This window comes from Rosa rugosa, chromosome 5 (genome assembly GCF_958449725.1).
Source record: "Rosa rugosa chromosome 5, drRosRugo1.1, whole genome shotgun sequence".
Classification (NCBI taxonomy): Eukaryota; Viridiplantae; Streptophyta; class Magnoliopsida; order Rosales; family Rosaceae; genus Rosa; species Rosa rugosa.
Window position 1 is genome coordinate 36,626,564 of NC_084824.1, and position 22,783 is coordinate 36,649,346.

A 22,783-nucleotide genomic window follows, 5' to 3' on the forward strand; every position below is an offset into this window, starting at 1 on the left:
ATTCTGACATTCATATGGAATGGTTTTCTCAAGCTCCAGAGTGTGTCCTGGATGCCCTACAGTACGATTCTAATCGTATAATTCATTAATACAATTTCATCTTTACCTCAAAAAAAAAAAAAAAAAAGGATATATTTATATAATAATTCGTTAAAATGAGGTTTATTCTCCATTTTCCCACTTTTCCATTTATGATTTAAATCATTGGATTTGGATTTTAGCCCCAAAATCGAAATCAGCAATAATCTTCAATTTCTAACAAGTAACGTATGTTTCTGTTAACTTTTACGAAACATCTAGTTCTGTAAGTCCCAAAAACGTGAATGTAGCTTGAATCTACACACAAGAAATAAACCTCGACTCTACACTCGAGGAATAAAGCTCAACAGGTCGAGACTAGAAGTCACATGTACCATTTATAAATTCCATTAGCTTATTGGCATTATGACTAGAGTTCAAACTACTTGTTTAATCAAAATTTGTATTTTGGCTAATTAATGATATTTTGGGTATCAACAGCATGACATGAGTATGTGCGTCTTAAATCAGTTGGATTGAACAAATCCACCAAAGAGTTTTTGACAGAAACACTCCAAAATTACTTTGGATAAATGAACAAAATCAATGACAAGTTGTTTTCCTTCATCAGCTAGCAAAGGTGAGAATTTTATCTGCAGCAAATATGGGATTTCTATTGTGCCGAAAATGTACGAGGATTTATGGCTGGGATATCTCTCATAATGGGGGGTTTTCAAGATGAAAGGAAAACTCAACTAATGACTTCTCAGATTACAATTTAGAAAGACAAGATCAGCTGCGACATGCATCCCCTCATTTTCTTACTACTGATTTGTAGCAATGTGCTTAATTGTTGGAGGTTCTATCTCTATTCTCGTGTCTAAAACAAATTTGGATGAGTATGTAAAAAGTATGGCATCTACATTTCTTTTTCGCGTCCACCTTCCAAAACGCTGAAACAGTAATATAAACTCCCTGTACTCATACTAGCAGTACAGACAATCCATAGTCACATTTTTCCTGGGTCTGAAGAAACTGTATCTAATTTCAAGAGAACTCATTTGAATGTAGATCATCTATTTCTTGACTTGACAAACTGGCCTCTTGAAGCCTTCTTCTCCATCTTTTCCCTCTTCTTCCGAGTCTTTTCATCCTCTATGCCTCCCTAATACATGTGCATACCAAGTCATACAGAGAATAGCAAATCTATGTAGTATATCATTATCTAAATACAGAAGTATGAGAAATTACCTCTGAACCTTGTGACATAAATCCTTTAATGAAACCAAACGATTTGTATCCTCCAAAAGCTGGTATCTGGAAACCACAAATAAAGTCTGTCCTAAGAAACTATTCTGAAACTCTTTAAATAAAATATTAATAAAATAAATAAATAACCCACATCCTATAGGAAATGAGGCATCCTATCCTTGAATGTTCATATTTTGTCGTCATATCCTTAAGAGTATATCCTTTCTAACTATGAGAATGCTCCAGGGACACCTTCTAAACCCATCAGATGAATGTCTTACAACAGTAGAGTTGTTAAGGACAAATACAAGGGCACTTATCCAACACATTGCCACCCTCACCCCACAAGAAATATAATATAGCAACAAAGACCAGTTTGGGTAGGTTAACCCCAAAAGCCACAAGAGACAGTGCAGCATGGAAGCTATGACCAAATAAACCAAGAAATTCTCTATTAAGTTGAAGCTAGTTAATGCCGCAGCCACAACTTGGTTAGGAAAGAAATATTCTCTTTGGAAGCCTAAGACTAAGCCCAGCCTTTTTTGGTCCAAATGAAAGTCTCCGTGGTAGTTTAAGGGTCTTGCAAGAGTCATTTTTCATTTTTATGAAGAGTATATGAGTCTAGTGCTTTCAAGATTCAAGTCTTAGGGTGAGTACTCAAGGGTCTTGAGTGTGTCTTTATGTCTATTTAAGTCTATTTGAGTCTATTTACGTCTTTAAGTTCAAGGGTCTTGTTATTAGTAAGTCTATAATTGAATCTTCTGGTGTTCTAAGAGTCTAAGGCTTATGTATTTTAACCCAAATCAGATTGGAATGAAATAAACTCAGGTTTTATTGAAGGCTTGGTGCCTGAGTTCTCTCCCCTAACCTCCCTCATTTTATTTTTCCCTTCTACAGCTAACAAAACCCTCCGTTTCTTTAAAACCTTTCTGCTTTCTTAATCTCTTGACATTCCCCAACCCTCCATAATCATACTCTCACCAACTGTTGCTCTGTTCTGCATCACTACTATGGCAACTACTTTATTCATGATCTTTACCAAGAAGCTTGTAGATCACATTAATGCTAATGTGTGCACCTCTATGAAAAAACATACAACTACAAGCACAATTCTATCAAAGCATGTGAGTGCATGATTACAAGCAAAATGTTTAATGAGATCTTACCACCAGATATGTGTACCAAAATTTTCCAGAGATTATGGACATGACTTGCACGAAGCTTGTAATGTAGATTACGTCATGTAAATAGCTGAGAAGCATGACAAACCAAAAGTAAAGATTATACAGTAAACCAAAAGGGCGTGTGCATACCCAGCATGCTTGCTTGCACTTTGATGTGTACATGTAAGTTGACCATGTAACCCAATGAACCTGGTATTGCTAACACACAAATACATGTTACATATCTAAAGCATGTTGAATTGCTACTTGTTACACGGTTGATCAAATTATACGGTCAACTTATTTATTTGATATCTGCAAGCAGAAACACTGTATCCCAATTGTTGCCAGACTAGAAAGCCTATAACTTCTAATTAAGAGCTATCTGCTTTCAATGTTAAATGCAAATTACCTTTCCATTTTGACCCCTTAATATATCATAATTTAATTAAGAATACCAAGAGAGAAGATCTTAACACATACATATGGTAATAAGAATATGCTTATAATATAATAAGCCTCCGAAATCCTTATCCTTGGATGTAGCATTCTTTGCAAACAGGAAATGAAAAATAAAAATAAAAAATAAAACAAACAATAAACAAAGATCTTTTAAGTAGTAAGAAAATCACTTATAGTAAGAACATACCCACACACTCCACCAGTATTCATATCAAATCCACCATCCAGAAGTTCCCCATCATCAGCATACGTAGGATTTGCCATTTGGGCAAGTTGTTGATAGGGAATGTAATAAGCTACAGACGTCAGTAGCAAAGCAATCCAGTTTTTCCAGGTAAAAGTAGAATGGAAGATCAGCATCCTTACCACCACATAAATCACCTACATCAAGTCATCAACCCAGTCAACACCACTCTTCTCAACTTAGGATCCAACAGATATCATCAATATCAACTACAGTTAGCATACATTGCAGGCCACAATCAAGCGACGGATATTCGCCATGTGCCGGGCATTCTCTTCCTTGCGCTTCTTCGCACCTTGATTTGCCATCTCTCTTGCACCCCTGTATAGGGCTGTGACCCTAGCAAAATCCAAAGAATATGAGGACAATTTTAGATGGATCAGCTTGACCAGTATGTCGATTGGGCTAGTCAGAAATACCATTGGAAAGAAAAATCACAAGAGGGCCAGGCTCAACCCCAGCAAGAACTTATGAAAACATTCCTTTCTTCAGAAATGGGCCTTAACTTTCTAAACAAATTTACTAACCTGTCTCACAATCCATATGTTGGACTTTACTGTATATTTTCAAGCTTATGCCAACTGTCTCTTTCAACAAAAAACGGTTATGCAAGCTAGTTTCTTTGAATCCTAGGGCAAGTGAAGTAAATAGTGTTGAGCATAATAATTATTCAGTGAGCAAGATATCTAAACAGCAGAATCTTTATTACATTTATTTACATTTCCAAATATGTATAACCTGTTAGAACCATTTTATTACCTAGCAAGGGAACATAATCCACCTTAATCTCCAGAAATTTATTCCATGGAAATATTATGATTCTTTTGACATATGATCTCAGAAATTCAGGATTTATCCATTGGCTAAAGCACAATGGTCTTTCATCTAAGTCTTTCAACTAGAACTATGGATTCATTTTAGCATCTGGAATTTATATCCACGGAATGGTATTTCCCATGAGGTGGGTTGAAGGCTAGATTCTAAATGCAATTTCCCTTATGACAAAAAAAGAAAAAAAGAAAAAAAAAAAAAAGAGGCTGATAAGCTCTAAAACCAAAACTTTTTGAAAAATAAATTGAGATATAAATTTGGTTCACTCTAATTCCCAGTTATGATCACCACCAGAAGTAAGCAAATTAAACTTAATTGCCAAAATTGAATAATCATCATCAGAAATCAAACAAAAAAACAAACAATAAAGAGCCACAATTATAAAAGAACACAAATGAAAACAATTGCGCTCCAATCTCACTATTTCCCTATCACTACCAAGATTTTATTTTCTAGGACACGTCTCTATTCTCTCGATTCTTTTTTAGAAAAGGAATAAAAATCTATCGAAAACTGTTCCAGGAAATGGAATGCATTTCAACTTTTATATTACAAATGAAGTGAAACAATCAGAAAATGAAACTACACAAATAGCCGAAACTAAAATCAATCAGAGTATTAAAAGATGGAAGCTAGAACTTAATCGCTCTGCAAATTAATGGGAATCAAATCAACCAGTTAATCAAATTCAATCCAACACGGAGAAATCAATGTCTCCTCATAAATTCATCATACTCTTGTTGAAAAGAAATCAAATGAAAGGGATTAACGTGTGTTTGGCTCCGAATTGCACCAAACAAAAAAACAATAAAAGATATCAGATTGAGAATCGAGAAAATCTAATTCAGATAAAAACCCAAACTTTATCAGAAAAGAAAAGAAAAGAAGAAAAAAAATTTGAAGTACCTAAATCGGAGTGCGATGAAGGTCGGCGGCGCCTGGGCGACGACTACTGGAGAGCTGAGACTGAGAGCAGGGGAGGAGTGGGTTACGATTTAGCACGTCAAGACTGCACACTTGGTCTGTTAAGGAAATGCCCCACTGTTACAAGAGTTTCCTTTTTTCTTTTTTTTCTTTTTTCTTTCTGTAAGTGGGAAATTTTTACTATCTAAATTATTTGCACCCCTGTGCTACTAATTTTATGAAATTAGCTCTTTCGATCTTTGATGTCATCACAATTATTGAAAAAGACTTACGGTGAGTCTTCTATACTGTGAATTCGGGAAATAACTTGAGGAATCAAGATCAAATTATTTGGGATTATATCTCGTTATTAAGGATGCTCGGAATATATTTGAAATTTTCTTTGAAGTGAAATCTTCAATTTTTTTTTTTTGACGATTAGTGAAATCTTCAATTTGAGGACTCCGTATTAAAATAGGTATTGAGACGAGTCCGTAGAAATTTTCGTGAAATTTTTCAAACACTCACAGCTATTAATTTATTATGAATTTATGAAGTTTGGGAATTAATCGGTTTAAATAAAAAGAAACTTAGTGGTGTGATCTAGCTCGTTCCAAATCAACACCGCTCGATCTTGACCGTCGATATGTTTTTATATATAACTTCGGATCGTCTGGAAGGAACCATACCAGTCTGATCGATCTTGACCTGACGGTATCTCCATTGTTCAGCCGTTTCCCGGTGTCAGACCAGCAACGTCTGGTTAGTCTCAACATCGCAATATGGGGCCCCGTCTTTCTTGAGTTCAACGACGAGTTATGGCAATGGTTCGAAGCCGGAAAGCTTCGGTGCTTCCAGCGACTACGGTAAGTGTTGATGATGAATGAGGTATGAAATCTCAAGTAATGAAGAATAAGATAAAATATATAGAACTATCATGATTAGAAGAGCTCACCACCTCCTCTGCACTAGAGGATGAACTTTTCCTAGAACTCTCTACATTACTCTTTGCTTCCTTATCACCAATAATAATGGTACCATGCCCTTTTGTAGTATCTTTAAAGGTAATACCTATTTTCACCAAGGCCTTCTTGCTGTTAACCGCAGCCTTTCCCTTCCTGCTAGGATTCACAGCCACATTCTTTCCCTTCTTAACAGTATTGTCACTTGTTTCCCTCAGTAGCCTTTGAGGTTGCTTGATTCCTCCTTCTGACTAGGCCCCAACCAAGAGATGAAGGGTTCAGATCAACATTGTTAATCTCAATGTACTCAACTTCTGCATCTCGTCTTGTAAGTTGGGGAATCAAGATTATCACCTTTTTAGAAACCAGCTGTTGGATTCACTACTAGCAAAATTGACTATACACACTGATTAGAATCAGTGTGTATAAATGTTAATACTTACTGATATCTGTGTGAGAAGCCTATTAGCTACTCTACACTCACACATTTAGGGGGGTGTATTCATTTAAGAGTCTACAAGATTTTTTTGTATTTTGAAAATCTATGGGTATTCAATTGAGATTTTAAACAGTCCTTTAAAATCTTGATGTATTCAATTAAGATTTAAAATTATCCATTCAAATCTGCAGATATTCAAAAGTATACGGATTTTTAAGGATTTCATTAAATGCTAGATTTTGAAGGATTTTATAGTGCTTTTTATACTTATCAAAACTCAAAAACAATCCAACCATTTTCCAAGAGATTTTGATGGATTCTTTCTCACTCAAAAAATGAAGAAGCTCTTCACCAAACAAAAAAAAAAAAAAAAAGAACAAGAACAAGAAGCAGTTCTCAATAGGTGACACTCATCTATTTTGTCTTAAACCTATCTTCCCACTATCCTCCTCTGCCTGTGTCTCTGCTCTCATCTAATAATTTATTTTTATTTTTATCACTATAGCTCTGGAAGCCTTAATCCTTCTAGCTAATTAAGCTCACTTTCAATGGTATTGTTAAGATGATACATACACACATGTTTCTTTTTTTTTGAATCAAACCTGAAGCCGGGTGTCGATATATATACATATATTCATCTAAAACCAGAATAGACCGTTACATACACACATGTTTCTTTTGTAAATTAGATATGAAATAAATTATACTACTTTATTTTTTGTGTAACATTTTGGTTGATTAGTTTTCTCTTATGATTCATATATCATTATACACAACATAAAGAATGGTAGATTGCCATATATATATATATATATATATATATATATATATATATATATATAGACACACACACACTTTTTTGTCACTGATCTAGCATTATAGTTGGATCCATACATCCATTGCTTTTAAAGAAGAAAAAAAAAATAACCTACCAAAAACATCATAAGAACTTGTAAAATCTAAACAAATACTAGTAAATCAATCCATTAGAATCAATCAGAGTCCATATAGAATTTAAACAATCCGTGGATTAAGTAAATCCATGGATTATAATAACTCAAACAAAATCTTTTAAAATCTGAATTGAATACATCCCCCTTAATTTCTGTCCCATTGAGGGGGTGGCCTTTGGTCTTCTCACACTGATAAAAAAATCAGTGTGAACTCTTTAGAGGGACCCACCTCTGCACCTAATATGCCATTAAATTACTTGGTATTTAAAATCAGTGTGAACTAATTAAATATTAAAAAGTAAAATAGTCTATTTCACAATTTATGAATTTAATGTTGAGGGAGATATTTTTAGTATTTTTGTTTTTCTTAATGTAAATGATGCAGTTTTAACCTAATCGTCACATTTAGTGATAATAATATTAGGAGTTCTAATCCCATGTGATAGTATTCACTTTTAGTCATAATCTCCAGATATGTTCATCGGCAAAGCATCTTTTCCTTCATTATCATCAAATCTCCAAAAAGTCACTCCTAAATAACTGGCGATCACTGTAAATGAAATATCAGGAGAACCTTGCAAGAAAAAATAAAATAAAAGATTAGATATTGAAGAGATACAAATGAAGACCCAGATCAAGAATGTTATACCAATTTATCAACGAGAGATTAATGACAATTACCTGTTGTTATTGCGGCGAACTCTTAAAACGCAGTTGAAGCTCTGAAGATGGCCCGGCAGAATCATCGAAGATCTAGAAATAGCAAAACCACCCAATATTTAGAACAAAGAACTTGGGAGTGAAGACGGAAATCCATGGGCTTCAACAAATGAAATGAATTTATATGGTGACAAACCAAAATTCCGAGTTGAAAGAAAGAAGAGAGAAACAACAATAGACTAACTCAGCTAAAACAACGATATCGTAGCGAAAGTTCACCTCCAATACCAGAATCAATTTCGCTGATAATCAACTCATCAAAAAACTAGGGTCTCCCAAAACATGATGTCCTGCAACCAATTGAAACACAGGATTCAATAAAGAGATAACTAATTTCAATTACATGAAAGGATTTGAAGATTGAGAACAGAGGTTGAGAGAATTACTCTATTTCGTTGCAAGAAGCCGCAAACATCGATTTGGGTTGTTTGGAAGAAACGTCGATCGGGGTTTTGTTTGAAGGAAGCAGAGTTGGGCGAGATCTACTTTCTCTCTCTAGCTTTTAGACACGGGGAGTGACTTAACTTTTTATTTACAATTTGCAAGTGAACTGTGAAGTAACCCTAATTGACTAGCTTTAAGAGAATTAATAATAATTATTATTTTTAATAAATGGCAACTGAAGTCAGTGTGCCTGCCGCTCTTTTTTTTTTTTTTTCTTTTTTCAAGTTCTGCTTTTTTTTATTTGTTATTATTATCTCTTTTGCCCTTATTATCTGAAAAATGTATCTTTTCCATGCTAATTATGAATGCCCACATTATCTATAATCTAAAGGGCGTCAACTGTTCATTCGCGTGGCCACTGTTCATTCGAGCCCGAAGTAAATGACGCTTTTGCCCTTAATTTTTTCTTAAGTTACATCCCTGCCATTCAGTCTGTTATAAATACCCGCCGACAATTTTGCCCTTCCTTTCTAATCAAATTACACCCATTTGCCCTGCCCTGCTGATCTGCTGAGAGATAGAAAGAAGATTGCGAGAGAGAAATATAACAGAGTTCTTCTGGGTCTTCTGCGAGAGAGAGAGAGAGAGAATGAAGGCTGATCCGAGAGAGATGAAGAACATAAGACGGGAAGAGGAAGAACTATTCGATACACCAAGTTGTGGAGAATAGGTGAGAATTGGATTTCGAAATTTTCTTTCCTGTTTGAGTTGAACGCTTTGTGGGTTTTGAAGTAGTTGGTAGCTGAGATTTAGGAGCAATCAGTTGAACTCAATCAAGCATGATTTGAGTTGTGCGATCTGAAATCGAAAAACCCAATAAAAAATTCAACGTCTTGCATTTAGTTCAGTTTGATTTGAGTATGAATGCGAAAGACAAACTGAAACTGTTGCTCACCACATGTTTGATGAAATGCGTCTGACAACCTCTTCTCTTTCTTATGCTCATTTAAACTCAATATTCCTTTACAGTTTGTTTAATTCTTGGGTTTGAATACAAATAGTCATGATCTGTATTTGGTGTTCCAAATTTATTTATATTTAGTAATAGTATAAATGCCTTAATATAATGAACCGAAAGAAGTTGTCTTTGAATCAACAAGTGTTTTGGTTTTGGATGAAACTTTGTTTTGACATGATAATCATTGCATATAATGAAGTCAACGTTATAGGAAATCTTGAGGATTGATGTTTTAAGGTTTGTTTTGATGGATGTTTGTGCAGAAGCTTATGATGTGCTTGATCCATTTGAGAATATCACGATTAAATGGGATTTCATTAATTAGTTGGATCCCTGATGAATACGTTGCAAGTATTTTATGAGCTCCAATTTTCCTTCTATGTTATATTTGGTGCGTTTGTTAGATACTTTCGAAGCATTGAGTTCGACCTGATAATACATCTTAGTTTCTAAGCTTTTGCTAATGTTAGAGCTTTCATAAGTTGAAACAAGCCTTTAGATAATTCATGTTCTCCGATGGTGGTTATGTGTTTGCTTGAAACTGAATCGAGCAAAAGAGGAACTAGCTCCTGAATTAGAGTTATTTTCCTCTTGGTGTTGACTAATAGCATTTGACTCCCCAAGATTATTAACTTGAATTTTTTGATATGAAATATGTGGTTTGGATTGGCAGGCCTGATGCAAAGTCCTATGTAGGTATGGAGTGAGTATCCTACATTGAAATTTTTTTCCAAAGGGCAACAAGGATGGTGAAGTGTATGGTGGAGGCTGAGATTTGGAATATTTTGTAAATTTCATCAGTGAGAAATGTAGGACTAGCACAGATGCGAAAGGGCAACTTATTTCCATAGTTAGTACCATTTTAAACCAATAAATGTACCTCATTAGTTTCCTTATCGATTATCTTCTTTTATGTAGGCTGAAATAGTCTCAAGTTTGGAGTTTGTTATGTAAAACCATAACATATTCGGTTAATATTTCTTAGCTTATGATTACTACTATATTGCATATAAAATTAATGAAAGAAAAAACACAAACCCGCAGCATCGCGCGGGCGAGCTGTCTAGTGAAACTTTAATGACGATAAAAAAAATATTACGTTTTTGTTACAGAGGAAAAAAAAAATTAATTACACTAATCACTTATTAATAGGCTTTTAAATTTTTACAATTTCTACCATATAAATTAAATAAACCGTAATTATCCTTTCCACATGACGGGTAATTACCTTTACCATATAAATCGAATAAGATTAATTACATTAATGAACTTTTAATTCTTTACCATGATTGAAAAGATCCGTAACTTTTTGGGAAAAAATTTGTATCCGGCCATAATCAGAATAAACTTGGAAACATGAGGGAGAAGATCACTATGATTTGTTTCTGATGATTTTAATCATCGATCCACACTGATATCTGTGTGTATTAACAAAAATAATACAAACGACTATCTGTGTGAGATGCAAACATGTCACTTTTAACAAATGCTGACACAGATATCAGTGGGAAAGTAGCAATTGCTACAAATATCTATGTGTATTAACAACAATAATACAAACGGATATCCGTGTGAGATGCAAACGTATCACTTCTAACAAATGTTGACACAGATATCAGTGGGAAAGTAGCAATTGCTACAGATATCTGTGTCAAATAACATACAGATATCAGTGTCATTTCGACATTCACACGGACGACAGTGTGAAAATTCATTGTTAATCTGAATAAACTTGGAGAAGATCACTATGATTTGTTTATGATGATTTTAATCATCAATCCACACTGATATCTGTGTGTATTAACAAGAATAACACAAACGGATATCTGTGTGAGATGCAAACATGTCACTTCTAACAAATGTTGACACATATATCAGTGGGAAAGTAGCAATTGCTACAGATATCTGTGTCAAATAACATACAGATATCAGTGTCATTTCAATATTTACACGGACGACAGTGTGAAAATTCATTGTTACAGATGTATGTGGGAAATAAAATTATTTTGCAAATTATAAGTTTGTTATTACTAACATATATCTGTGTGTGTATAATTCACACAGATATCAGTATAAGTTAAATATTTAGTACATACAGACATCTGTGAGAAAGTCTAGCCACACTGATTTCAGTGTGTAAAAGTGTGAGCATGTTCTTATGTAGGACCCAGTCATTCAATTCACACAGATATCTGTATCTACAAGTTAAAACCCACTGATTTTTTATCAGTGTGAGAGTCAGTGTGTTTAAAATCTGTGTGCATTGCTCTTTTTGCTAGTAGTGATTTCTGAATCCACTTCTATACATGTAGGCTCTACATCTTCATTTCCTTCCTCCTTATCCACCATGACAAAATGCTTCTCCTTCTTTTTATAAGTGCAGTTACAGATTTTGTGCATATAACTTCCATATTCGAACAAGCCCTCAAATATAGCTTCATATGAAATGAATACCCTAACTGGTTCACTCAATGATAGGAGCATATAATGCGACGTTTATAATGTTTATCTTAACATATTTTGTTAAGTTATTGTCTTTAACTTAATCATTTTAACTTAGTTTTCATTTTCTAGGTACTATGGAGCAAATGAGACACTTAAGGAGCTAAATGAAGTCTCAAAAGCTAGAAATGACATATGCAAGGCACAAGGGACGCCGTACGCATAAATGAGGAAAATGGCGAAATGGATGCATTCTCAATCCTACTAAGAAAAGGAATCTCAATTGAAGTAGGATTCAGAAGTTTAGTTGGATTCAAAATCTTAAAATCATGGAATTAAAAGCCCTACTTCGATTAGGAAACCTAATGTCACAAGGAATCCTTATTGTACAAGAAGTTCTTGAGAAGGTTCTGGAAACATCAAGAATAATTTCGGCAAAGAAATTCTTGTTGAACTACTAAACATGTTGGCATGAAGAGTCCTGATGATGCCAGGAGACCTGAGTGGACAATGAGATATCAAGAATGTTAATGAAGCTTCTAGAAGATGTCTACAATGTCATGTGGAAAGGAGGTGGACGTTGCAATCTGTATTTGACATGGAAAGAAGAATAAATATCAAACAAGGATTCTTTATTGAACTCTATCATGTTTTGCCGTGAAATCAAGAAGGCTCTAGAAGATAGAGACGTCACAAAACTCTAAACTCAATGTTGGATATGATTTTGAATATGTGATGTAGTTTTGATGATGTTAAATTATTTAATTGGTTCAAGGATTTGTCAAACAATTAGAAAATACAAACCTTTGGACTTGGAAAACTAAATCAGACTTGAAAAAGGACACAAGGGGGGACGTCTCATATATGTAGATGCACAATTCAACATTACTGATCATCCATTCTTTCATTCTCTCAAAGCAAACACCTAAGATCTCTCTCTATTTTGTGTTTTCACATCCTAAGGAAGAAAGTCGTGAGCACCACCATCCTCTGCCGTCATCTCCACCTTGTGCAGCCACCTTAGAGTTGTCTTATACCTTTTGAAGCTTGAATAGACATCATTAAGGGCTGCCATCAATGTTCATCTTCTCTTTTCACGGTTTTTCCATCCTTTTGTAATAGAAAAATACTTATGTTTTCTTTTAAGTGTTTCGAAAGTATGAGGAACTAATTCTATTATTAGGGGCAATTTTGAAGCCCCATATTTTGTAATGATCATGTTTATGTATTCTTGATATTCTTTGCTTTGCGATTTAGTGAGATGATTAATTGATTTCGGTTTCTTGATATCTTTTATGTGTTTATGTTCTTTGGTTGCAAACTTAGAATTATATGCATGTAATTGGAGCTAGAATTAGGTTAGTGCGTTGTGACCCTAATTCGGAAGTAGTACCTGGCTGTATTTGAAAAGAGTTACCAAAGGATTGAGAGGGAGGACTTATGTTAAAACTAGAACCCTTGGCCCATACTTCGCTCTACTTCTTGGTTTATGCTTTCTAGTTGATTTCTACTTCATGTTTGTGTGTTTTAGTTAGTTTACAATTCGTCTTTGTTTACTACTTAATTGTCTTCGCTGTATTACTACGTGGGGCGCCTAGTCGGTTTTGTATTTTTTAATTTTATTTTACTTTTATAGCATTAAATTATATAGGATTAAGCTGTCGTGCAGATATGCAGATTGCTTAGGTAGCCACGTGCATGGCACGTTGTGATAATTTGCAAAGTTAACCAGATTTCACTGGTTTGCCCATATGTGCGAGATGAGAAATTGAGCGGAGTGAGAGCAAGATAGTAAGCTGTGCGAGATGGTCATTCCCATTGGCAGCTGTGGGTTGAATATCGCACATGGTGGGGGTTATGATTACACGCATTTATATGCATGTAATTATATCCAAAACACTAGAAATTAGCTAATACTTGAGCCAATTATAATGTAATTAATCTAATTTTATTTGTTGTGTAGGAAATAAGTGGAATTGCGGAAATCGAGAGAAAATGGTGAAAAATTGAGCAAAATGGAATTTCCGACAAAATGACAAAATAGTCAATGCGGGTCAACATGATCAACGCCATCAAGGGAGCGGAATATAATTGTCTCCGATAGTATTTGCGGAAATGCTTTGAGAAGAGAGAAGAAAATAGAAAAGAAAAAAAGAAAAGAAAAAGAAAAAGAAAAAAATAATAACAAATGACCTTGCTTTTCTCCCTCCCCCCCCCCCCCCCCCCCCCTATGTGCATATGTCTTTTTTCTTTCCTTTTTATTTTCTCTTTTCTATCCTCTTACCCTCTCTTGTGCTGCCATGTGGCAGCCTATCTCTTTTCTCCTCACATCCACACAACCCACGGTCTCACCCTTTAATTCCAGACCCATATATACTCTCCTACACCGAATCGAAGAGAGGAGAACCCGAGAACAGTGCCGCACCACAAAACAGAGGCAGCCATTTGGGCTGCTCTCTTTCTCATTCTCTTCTCCCATCCTCTTCTCCTCCATTTTCCATATTTTCTTTAGTTTTATTTTAGGGATTTGAAGGATTTACTCACCCAAAGCTTCAAAGATTCATGAAAGACTTCTCCTCTACAAGATTCAAGACTTGGGTAATTGTGGGAGTTGTAAATCAAGACTGGTCATGCGAGCTTTTTAGCTATTTGTGACTATTCTTGTTTTCTCCTACACTTCTCTTCTCTTTTGTATTTGAATTTTGTAATTTTGATGTCTATGATTATGGGTTGTGAGTAATTTCCTTGTTGGGGGTTAGGGTTGTGTCCCTAACTCAAATTTTGTGTAAAAGATGTTTAATTTAATGTAATGATGCAATTTTCATATGATGGATGCTTATATCTATTTTTGTTGGGTTAAAATGCATGTCTAGGAGCCTAGTCAACTCTAGGGTTTGTATTTTGAGCATGTCTAGGACGGAGTTAGAGGCTTGACTCCCTCTAATTCCTAAGCTAGAAACCTTCAATTTCGTATTCGAGGGGTTATAAGCATGGTGATTTACACCCGTTGCGTGATTGCGCGGGCGGGTTGCTTAGTAGTCTAATTCCTCAATCTCTACGCCTCTTGATGTGAATTAGTGACCCTTGAACCGGCTCTAATTCATGCCAAGTGAGTTTCTACGGCCCTTGAACCGGAGTAGGAAACGGCCCTCGAACCGGAGTAGGAATACCATGAAAGGGAATTTCGGTCCTTGAGCCTTGAACTGCCTTGGATACGACTACCGCCAAAGTAGGAATTTGCATCTACATTAAATTAGCTTCCGACACATAGAATTTGGGTGAAGGAGCCTCCCTAACACCCGACATTCCCATTTATTTGGTTACACTTTTATTAATTTATTTGCATTTTTATTAATTGCTTTACATTTTCATTACATTTTGTTAATCTAAAATCAACTCTCAAAATATTGAACTCCAACTCATTGTAAATATTCATCACTAGGCTCTTAGTTTTGATTAGGCTTTGGTGAAAATCAAAGCTGAGCATTGCTAAGGCTTGGTGCCTTAGATTAGCATTTTTATTTATTTTCTTTTTTTCTTTTTCCTTTATTTGCTTAGTGACTTTAGTTCCGACTATCCAAGGATTGTGGGTTAGCCACTAATCCCCGTGGTACGATAATTTTGGGCTTAATATTTCCCTATCTTGACACGATTCGTACGCTTGCGAGAGTTTATGAGTCAAGTCAGGTTACAACGGAGAGGGATTAGTTGGCTCTCGTTAGTTCAAGGTCGTTCTAGCAATCAGAGCTCCGTTTTCGGCTAGAGAATTTTGGCAAGTTGATTTGGGTAATACTTCTTTTCTTAGGCTTTGTTATAGTTCATGGGTGGAATGTGAGATTATATGTTAGACTCATGACCGAGTATGAATGAATTTTTGATGGGTTTCTAGTTGCTAATGGAAATTTGCAAACTTTCTCATTTGAGGCACAACCGTACCAGTAATTCTTTTCTTGTTTATAATAATAACTAATTTGTTCAAGTAAATCCAGAATATGTGTCTGGCCCAAACTCTAGGTTACTTGACCTAGTTGTAATAGGGTTATGAGTGTTTGAGCCCAAAAGTAATTTTGGCAAGATCCTTTAGTGGATTTAGCACAGCGGGCCGATACTTGCGGCCCAAAAATAAGCTTACTCGGGTTTGGGTTACAGCTTCACCCATTCCGTGATTCATGAGGAAAACGAAGCCTTATTGGAGTCGGGTAGCGGGGATTGAATAGGAAACTTCAATCAATATTTCTTCTATGACAAGGAACAGTCGAAACCCTAGGTATATATACCAGGTTTTAAGGACGAAAAAAGGATCTCTCTCAAATCAATCAATCCCAGCGATTACAAAGCCTCCCCGGAGAAAACCTTCAACCTCACTGAAACCCGGTGACCGCGCGCCAGTCCTAGTCTCTCCAAGAGCCGACTGTCAGCATCACCAGATCAACCCGGTGACCGTACTTCCAGTCCCAGTCTCTCCAAGAGTCGACTGCCAGTGCCACTGCCACCAATACTACCAGCGAAGCAAGGGTAACGCCCTCACAACCCAGCGAAGCTAAAGTCACGCTTTAGCGCAACCCGTGCTTTCTCCAAACTTCCCAGTGATTGTTCTGCTTAGTCTACAATACTAAGTATCGATTCGGTGACGTGAAGAGATCACACCCAAAGTCCTTATCCGTAAGGCAGAAAGTCCTTTCTCGGAAGGCTAGAGAAGAACCTTGTGGCGAGGTTGGTGCTCTCCTCGTCCACAACGCTTGAAGAAGAAGTCAGGTCAAGGGACTCCCCCGACGACTGCACCCCACGGTGCTGGCACACCCGCAATCACAGCAGCAAAAGAGACAGTTTGCAGGCCAACTGGTTTCCGCGTCAAACATTTTGGCACACCCAGTGGGACTAACTAGTGTCTCTTCGTCAGCATTAGCCATTGGGAAGTCAAGCGAAAATCCTTACCAGAAGGTTTATGCTAACTGCTCAAAGCATAAGACCTCCAGTCACAAGCCGCATTCTCGCGCGGATTGTCGTGGTCTTTCTGAAGAACAAGTGACTAAAAGATTCTCTCTTCATTCCCAATCCTCCGATATGTCAACCGAACAGGGAGAGAATCACCCTACCTCTATTGAGGGTCAAGCTGTCACTACTAATCAGGCCAGCGAGCCTGTTAACACTACCGCTGTCTCCAATACAGTGGGAAGTGAAGAAAGAGAGGCTTTCGTTGCGAAGCCTATTCCAGAGGGAGCGACCTCTGAGGTCAGTTTCGCGATCATCCTGGAGAATATTGAAAATCATCGCAAGAAGATAGCTGCTGATCTTGAAAGGGAAACCGCGAAGACAGACCGGATCATACGCGAAATAAACCAGCGTATTTCCCGACAGGCTGAGGATACTAAGCAACATATTGCACAAACAGAGAGTGCATTGAGGGCTCATGCTACAGGTATCGCAGATGAGCAGAGTCAGCAGCAGAAAGTAATCATAGAGGCCATTGCGAACCATACCAAGCAGACGGTATCAGATATGGCAGGTCTTCGCAGGGACGGAGCGAATCTCGCGACCGAGGTGGCCATGCAAAGAGCTGAGTTGAACCAAGCTAGAGAAGTGTTGAATAAAACGTTGGGAGATCCTAACGCTATCCTTGGCTCTTTGGGCTCCCTTGGCCAACCGTCTGGTTCGGGAAAGTACGTGCCGCCAAACCAGCGAGAGAAGGTTAGCAGCAATACCGCTACGCCTTCTGCAACTGTTGCTGCTACGCCACTAAAAAATAAAGAATAAGCATTGGTTATCGGCAGTAGCAAAGAAAAGGGCACGTCGTCAGGCGGACAGTCTGCCAGACAGAAGCAGCAGGCATCAAAAGGTAGTGAAACTTCGTCCGATTCCACCGTGTTCGTTCAATAAGACAGCGATGGGGCAGAAAACGTATATCAAGAGCTGCCAGGAAGCTATTACGGGATTGACCAGGCTGGTAACCCGGTCAAAATAACGGCTTTGGAAAAAGAGATGCCTATGCCAGCAGTGACTCTTCAACAACCAGCTACAACTCGTGTTGTACAGATAGGAGAAGGGGCAGCAACTGTAAACCAGGCAGTACCCTTGCAGGCTGCTCGCCATATTGTGGCGACACCTCCTCCTCCCCCTCCGGGCCCAGAATATGTGAGACGAGATGAGGTGGAGGAGATGATCCGGCTGGCTAATCCTAGGGCCCAAATGGACGGGGTCTATGAGGGGCCTTTTCCACCGCATATAATGCTCGCTCCTTTCCCCAGGGGTTATAAAAATATCATATTTTCTACTTTTTTCAGGGGAATACACCGAGAATGCAATAACTCACCTGGCCAGGTTCAAGGTACAATGCGGTCAGTATCAGAATGATGACATCCTCAAGTGTAGGATCTTTGGCACCTCTCTTTCGGGAGCTGCCTTTAGATGGTTTTCCAAACTCCGGCCGGGAACAGTGGCAGATTGGCCCGCAATGGAAAAGCTCTTTCGAGAAACTTTTGGAGCCATTGAGCCTGAGGTTGATTTGGCTTCTCTCACTCAGATGGCCCAGCAGCCTACTGAGTCCGCTGTTGCATACCTCCAACGTTTCCAGATTCAGAAGGCCAAACTGAACGTGATCCTGCCTGAGAAAGAGTTGATCAAATTGGTAATCAAGGGCTTAGAGCCTCGCCAGCGAAAGAAGCAACATGGCAGCATGATCCAGTCAATGGGAGAGCTTATCACAGAAGTGGGCAGCTTTGAACATCTTCTCAGAGAAACTGACGCGAGAAAGAATGCGTCCAAAGGGACATATGTGCCAGGAAAACATCGCACCGTTGCGGCCCTGCACTATCAGCCAGCTACTTATGACCCTTACTACCATCATCAGGAAGAAGAGATGGTTCAGGAGGAGGATGAGGAAGAGGAAAATGATATTGCTGCCTATGAGCTAACAGGGAGAAAGAATCCGGCCTTGAAACAACTGAAAATTGCCAAAGAACCTGTCAAGCTCAGATCAATGGCTTTCACCAAACCTGAGTTCGCGACATATACATATGATGCCAACAAGGCACACGAGATTCTAGATGAGATGATCGCCGCGAAGATGGTAAAGACCGACTTTGGACCATTTCCTCGACCAGATCAGCTGAAAGGGAAGAAGTACTGCAAATTCCACAACCTGTGGAATCATAATACAGCTGACTGTGTGAAACTCAAAGACCAGATTCAGGTATGGCTTAACAATGGTAGTTTGCAGGTCGAAGCCCCAGTAACAGCGGCAGCGCTCGTAGACCTGAACCCTTTTCCGGACACTGGGATCAATATGGTTGACGTGAACTGGTCAAAGCAGAACCGGAGGAAACCAACCCTGGATTTGAATACAAAGGGGCAAGGAGACCAATCTGACAAGGATGAGGCCCCTGCAAAGAAGAAGGCTGAACCAGTAAGCCAAGCCTCATCCATGGTCCTTTGCTCGCGATGTAAGGAAGAGTGTGGCATCCAGGTGTCACATGAAGAGGTGGAGCAGACATTTCGTTTTGGCTCTCTCCCGCCCATCAAGTGGGCCTCACCATCGAGAAACTATCAACCTTCTAGCCCTAGAGAAAAAGATAAACTGGAGTCCACATCATCCCCAAAGGACTCCAATCTGTTCAAAAAGCTGAGAGCGGCCGCGGTTGATCGGAAACAAGAGGAGAAGGCTACTACCAAGCACAAAGATATTCTGAACAAGCCCTATATCCCACCTGCTTCAACCGCCACCATCAAGGAGGGCAAGTGGTACACTAGGGAAAAGGGGAAGGCAGTGGAAATAAGTCATTCCAAGAAGAGGAAACTGCAGCGCCGATTTGGGGAAGCCAAGCGCGCGCTAGAGGCTCTGGACCAGGGCCTAATCAAACCTTCGCAGTTGGTCAAATCACCTGAGCAGTATCAAAAGGAGATGGAGGCACTAGCTGCTAAGCCATTAATGACTCCCCGCAGCTTCCAAAAGCAAGCGAGCTCAGCATCAGGGGCATCTAAGCCCAGTGTTTTTTGCAGGATCACCGACGAAAGGAAACCTCCGCCAGCTTGAAAGGAGAGTTCGCCGACTAGGCGACCGCATATCAGGCGCAAGTTGTTTCGTGAAGACCCAGAGGCCAAATCCTCAGTTTTTGAGAGACTAGGGGGCAAGGACAAGACTACCGATACTTTACAGTGGAGGCCTAAAAAGGTCCAGAGTGTAGTAGTCGCCCCTTTTGAGGCGAACATAGCAAGGGAACCAAAGTCAAGCTCTCCTAAGCAGGTTACCAGGATACAGGAACATGAGCAATGTGAGGTAAAAGGTCTTACAGAGGAATCATTGGTAGACCGGCTGGCTAAGCAATTCAACATTGATACCCCTGTCAACGAACCCAAGCTGAACCTGGAAGAGGACATTGACTTGACTCATAAACTCTAGCAAGCGTACGAATCGTTGTCAAGTAAGGGAAAGTATTTGAACCTTGATTATCGTACCTCGGGGATTAGGCGTTGGACCTAACCGAGGTAATTGGCGGTAGAATCACTCAAATGCATACAATGAAAAATAAAAATAAAATAAAGTAAAATAATATTCACAAGGCACCAAGCCTCGGCAATGCTTGGCTTAGCTCACACTAAGCCTAATCAAAGCCACTAACTTGTAGCCCAAATGAGTTATGCACAATGGAAGGTAGAATTTTGTTCGAGAGTTTTGAATTGGAATTAACTAAATTAAATGCAAACTAAAATAAAAACAAGCAATTAATTATCAAGCAAGAAATTAAAATTAGATTTTCAAATTAATGGGAACATGGGAGTGTCGGGTGATTCACACTAACTATCTTGCAAATATCGATACCAATTTCACAAATGCATGCATTTCCTATATGTGTCAAGTCCCATATCTAGTACCGGTTAAGGCTACTAAACCAATTATCCTTTCGGTGTATTGACTATGCCGGTTAAGGCCACAATCAACTCTCTAATTTGGGCATTACGCCGGTTAAGGCCGCAATATCTAAAATTAGAGGCCTAGAGTGCAAGATAATAGAGACCCAAGCAAGCTTAGCTACAATTAAGTTAGCTAATGATTACCACACTTAAATCCTAGATGCAACAAGATCAATAAGTTGTCAATTTATCAATCTACTCATCACAATTGCCCACAACATAATTTCAAAGGGTGACAAAGCCTAGAAACATGCTTCTAAGGACCAATAAATTCGGATTTAAAGCATACACAATGGAAATTGCATTTATTTCATTTAAAGCATTAATATTTATACAAGATGAGTTAGGGCTTCACAACCCTAACTCTCAAAATTGAACTACTCACTCATAATTAAAACAAGATTTAACATCAAAACCATGTACAATTAAAATAGATGAGAAGAGAGAGGATAAGCTTTGCCTAATTTCAACAATGCTAGAAAGCAAAGAAAACTAAGCTAGCTTGAATCCTCCTAACTACCCAAGATGAAATTAAGGTCTTGATGATCTTCCTTGATGAATTTTGAGAAGAGCCCAATAATTTAGTATGGAAGAGTGAGTGAAAATGGAAGAGAGAAAATGGGAAGGAATGATAAAAATGGAGGTGGTTGTTTGGCTGTAGAGAAGAAGAGAGAGGATTGGGGTTTTTTGTGGATTGTGCGGCCGAACTGGGATTTTCGTGAGAGAGAATATATATTTCTTCAATTAAAGGAGGTGGCTGGTTATGAAGATTGAGATGGATCAGGAATGGACGGCTGAGATTAAAGAAGAAAATAAATGGTCAGTGAGGAGTCTGGGAGGAGGGAGAGAAAGGGAAGGAAAAATAAAAGAAAGAAAGCTGCACGTGGGATGAGGAGTGATCAGCCATGCTGACGTCATGATGACGTCAGCAACTTCAATTTCCTTTTTTTTTTTTTTGTTCTCTTTCTCTTTCTTTTTTATTTCTTTTCTCTTCTTTATTCTCTCTTCTCAATGCACTTCCGCATATAATATCAGAGGCAATTGGATTCTGCTTCCTTAATAGTGTTGACCACGGTTGACCCGCATTGACTATTTCGTCCTTTTGTCGGAAACTACAATTTGCTCCAATTTTGTACCATTTTCTCTCGTTTCCGCAACTCCGGTTATTTCCTACACAATAAATAAAAATAAATTAATTACATAATAATTGACTCGATGATTAACATATTTTTAGTGTTTTAGATACAATTACATGCATAAAAATGCATGTGTATGCATGTAATCAGACATGGATGGGACAGTTATGACTGATACGTCCTGCAACATGGTTTACGTATTGCCCGCGAGGTATGCACTACCGGTCGCGAGCAGGATTGTGTGGAAGCTGAGGAAAGTAGTGCACAACCCTTGCAGATTACGTCAGCGGTCACGACATCTGTGGAGGAGGCTGTCTTTCTTGAAACAGAGGATGCCAATAGCAGCGAATTCTTCATGAGCTTCACCAGGCCAACACCTGCTATGGTCCAACACATTCGACCTTTATACATCACAGCGGAAGTTGGCGGTACCAAAGTTAGCAAGATCATGGTTGATACCGAAGCTGCTGTTAATGTTATCACTACCAGGACCATGCACTTGCTCGGGATCAAGAAAGAGAAAATCCAGTCTACGTCCCTTACACTCAAGAACTTCGCGGGGACTGTAACAAAGACCCTGGGATTACTTTTCTTGCGCATCAAGGTTGGCCCTGCAGAGGGAGTTTATGCTTTCTTTGTGACAGATTGCTATGCAGCCTATAGCGCTATTCTGGGCAGAGACTGGATCCACAGGAGTTATTGTGTTCCATCAACCCTCCATCAGGAACTCATTATGTGGAACAGGGAGACAGATAAGGCTGAGGTGATCAAGGCGGATCCTCGTCCATTCCCAGTTTCTGCGAATTATGTAGATGCCAGATACTACTTGGAGCATATTACTCCATTGCAGGTGAGTGGTATCGACAACAAGGGCCGCCCCACAGGGGTGACGGCCTCAGATCTGGCATAGTGGGGGCTCACGCTCGCAAAAGAAGGCTTGGAAAGGTCTG

The 22,783-nt window shown here is 38.4% G+C and overlaps 1 protein-coding gene and 2 long non-coding RNA genes across 4 annotated transcripts; 1 reads left to right on the forward strand and 2 right to left on the reverse strand.

Annotated features, from left to right (window-relative positions):
• Positions 1-394: 394 nt before the first annotated feature.
• LOC133713002 (uncharacterized) lies at positions 395-5,025 on the reverse strand. Of its 2 annotated transcripts, XM_062139128.1 has the most exons (6): positions 4,876-5,025; positions 3,363-3,477; positions 3,082-3,275; positions 2,436-2,520; positions 1,270-1,335; positions 395-1,183 (listed from the first exon to the last, which is right to left on the reverse strand). In XM_062139128.1, exons 2-6 carry the CDS (start codon positions 3,444-3,446, stop codon positions 1,091-1,093), a joined length of 522 nt encoding a protein of 173 aa, XP_061995112.1. In that variant the 5' UTR covers positions 3,447-3,477; positions 4,876-5,025; the 3' UTR covers positions 395-1,090. The 2 variants fall into 2 exon arrangements, with proteins under 2 accessions (XP_061995112.1, XP_061995111.1); XM_062139127.1 differs by lacking the exon at positions 4,876-5,025 and having other exon boundaries at positions 3,363-3,558.
• Positions 5,026-7,574: 2,549 nt separating this feature from the next.
• On the reverse strand, positions 7,575-8,470 carry LOC133708548 (uncharacterized). Its single transcript, XR_009845887.1, has 4 exons — positions 8,333-8,470; positions 8,166-8,236; positions 7,908-7,979; positions 7,575-7,800 (listed from the first exon to the last, which is right to left on the reverse strand). It is a non-coding gene; the product is annotated as an uncharacterized LOC133708548 (long non-coding RNA).
• A 280-nt stretch (positions 8,471-8,750) lies between these two features.
• LOC133711966 (uncharacterized) lies at positions 8,751-10,349 on the forward strand. Its single transcript, XR_009847087.1, has 2 exons — positions 8,751-9,060; positions 10,022-10,349. It is a non-coding gene; the product is annotated as an uncharacterized LOC133711966 (long non-coding RNA).
• Positions 10,350-22,783: the final 12,434 nt, after the last annotated feature.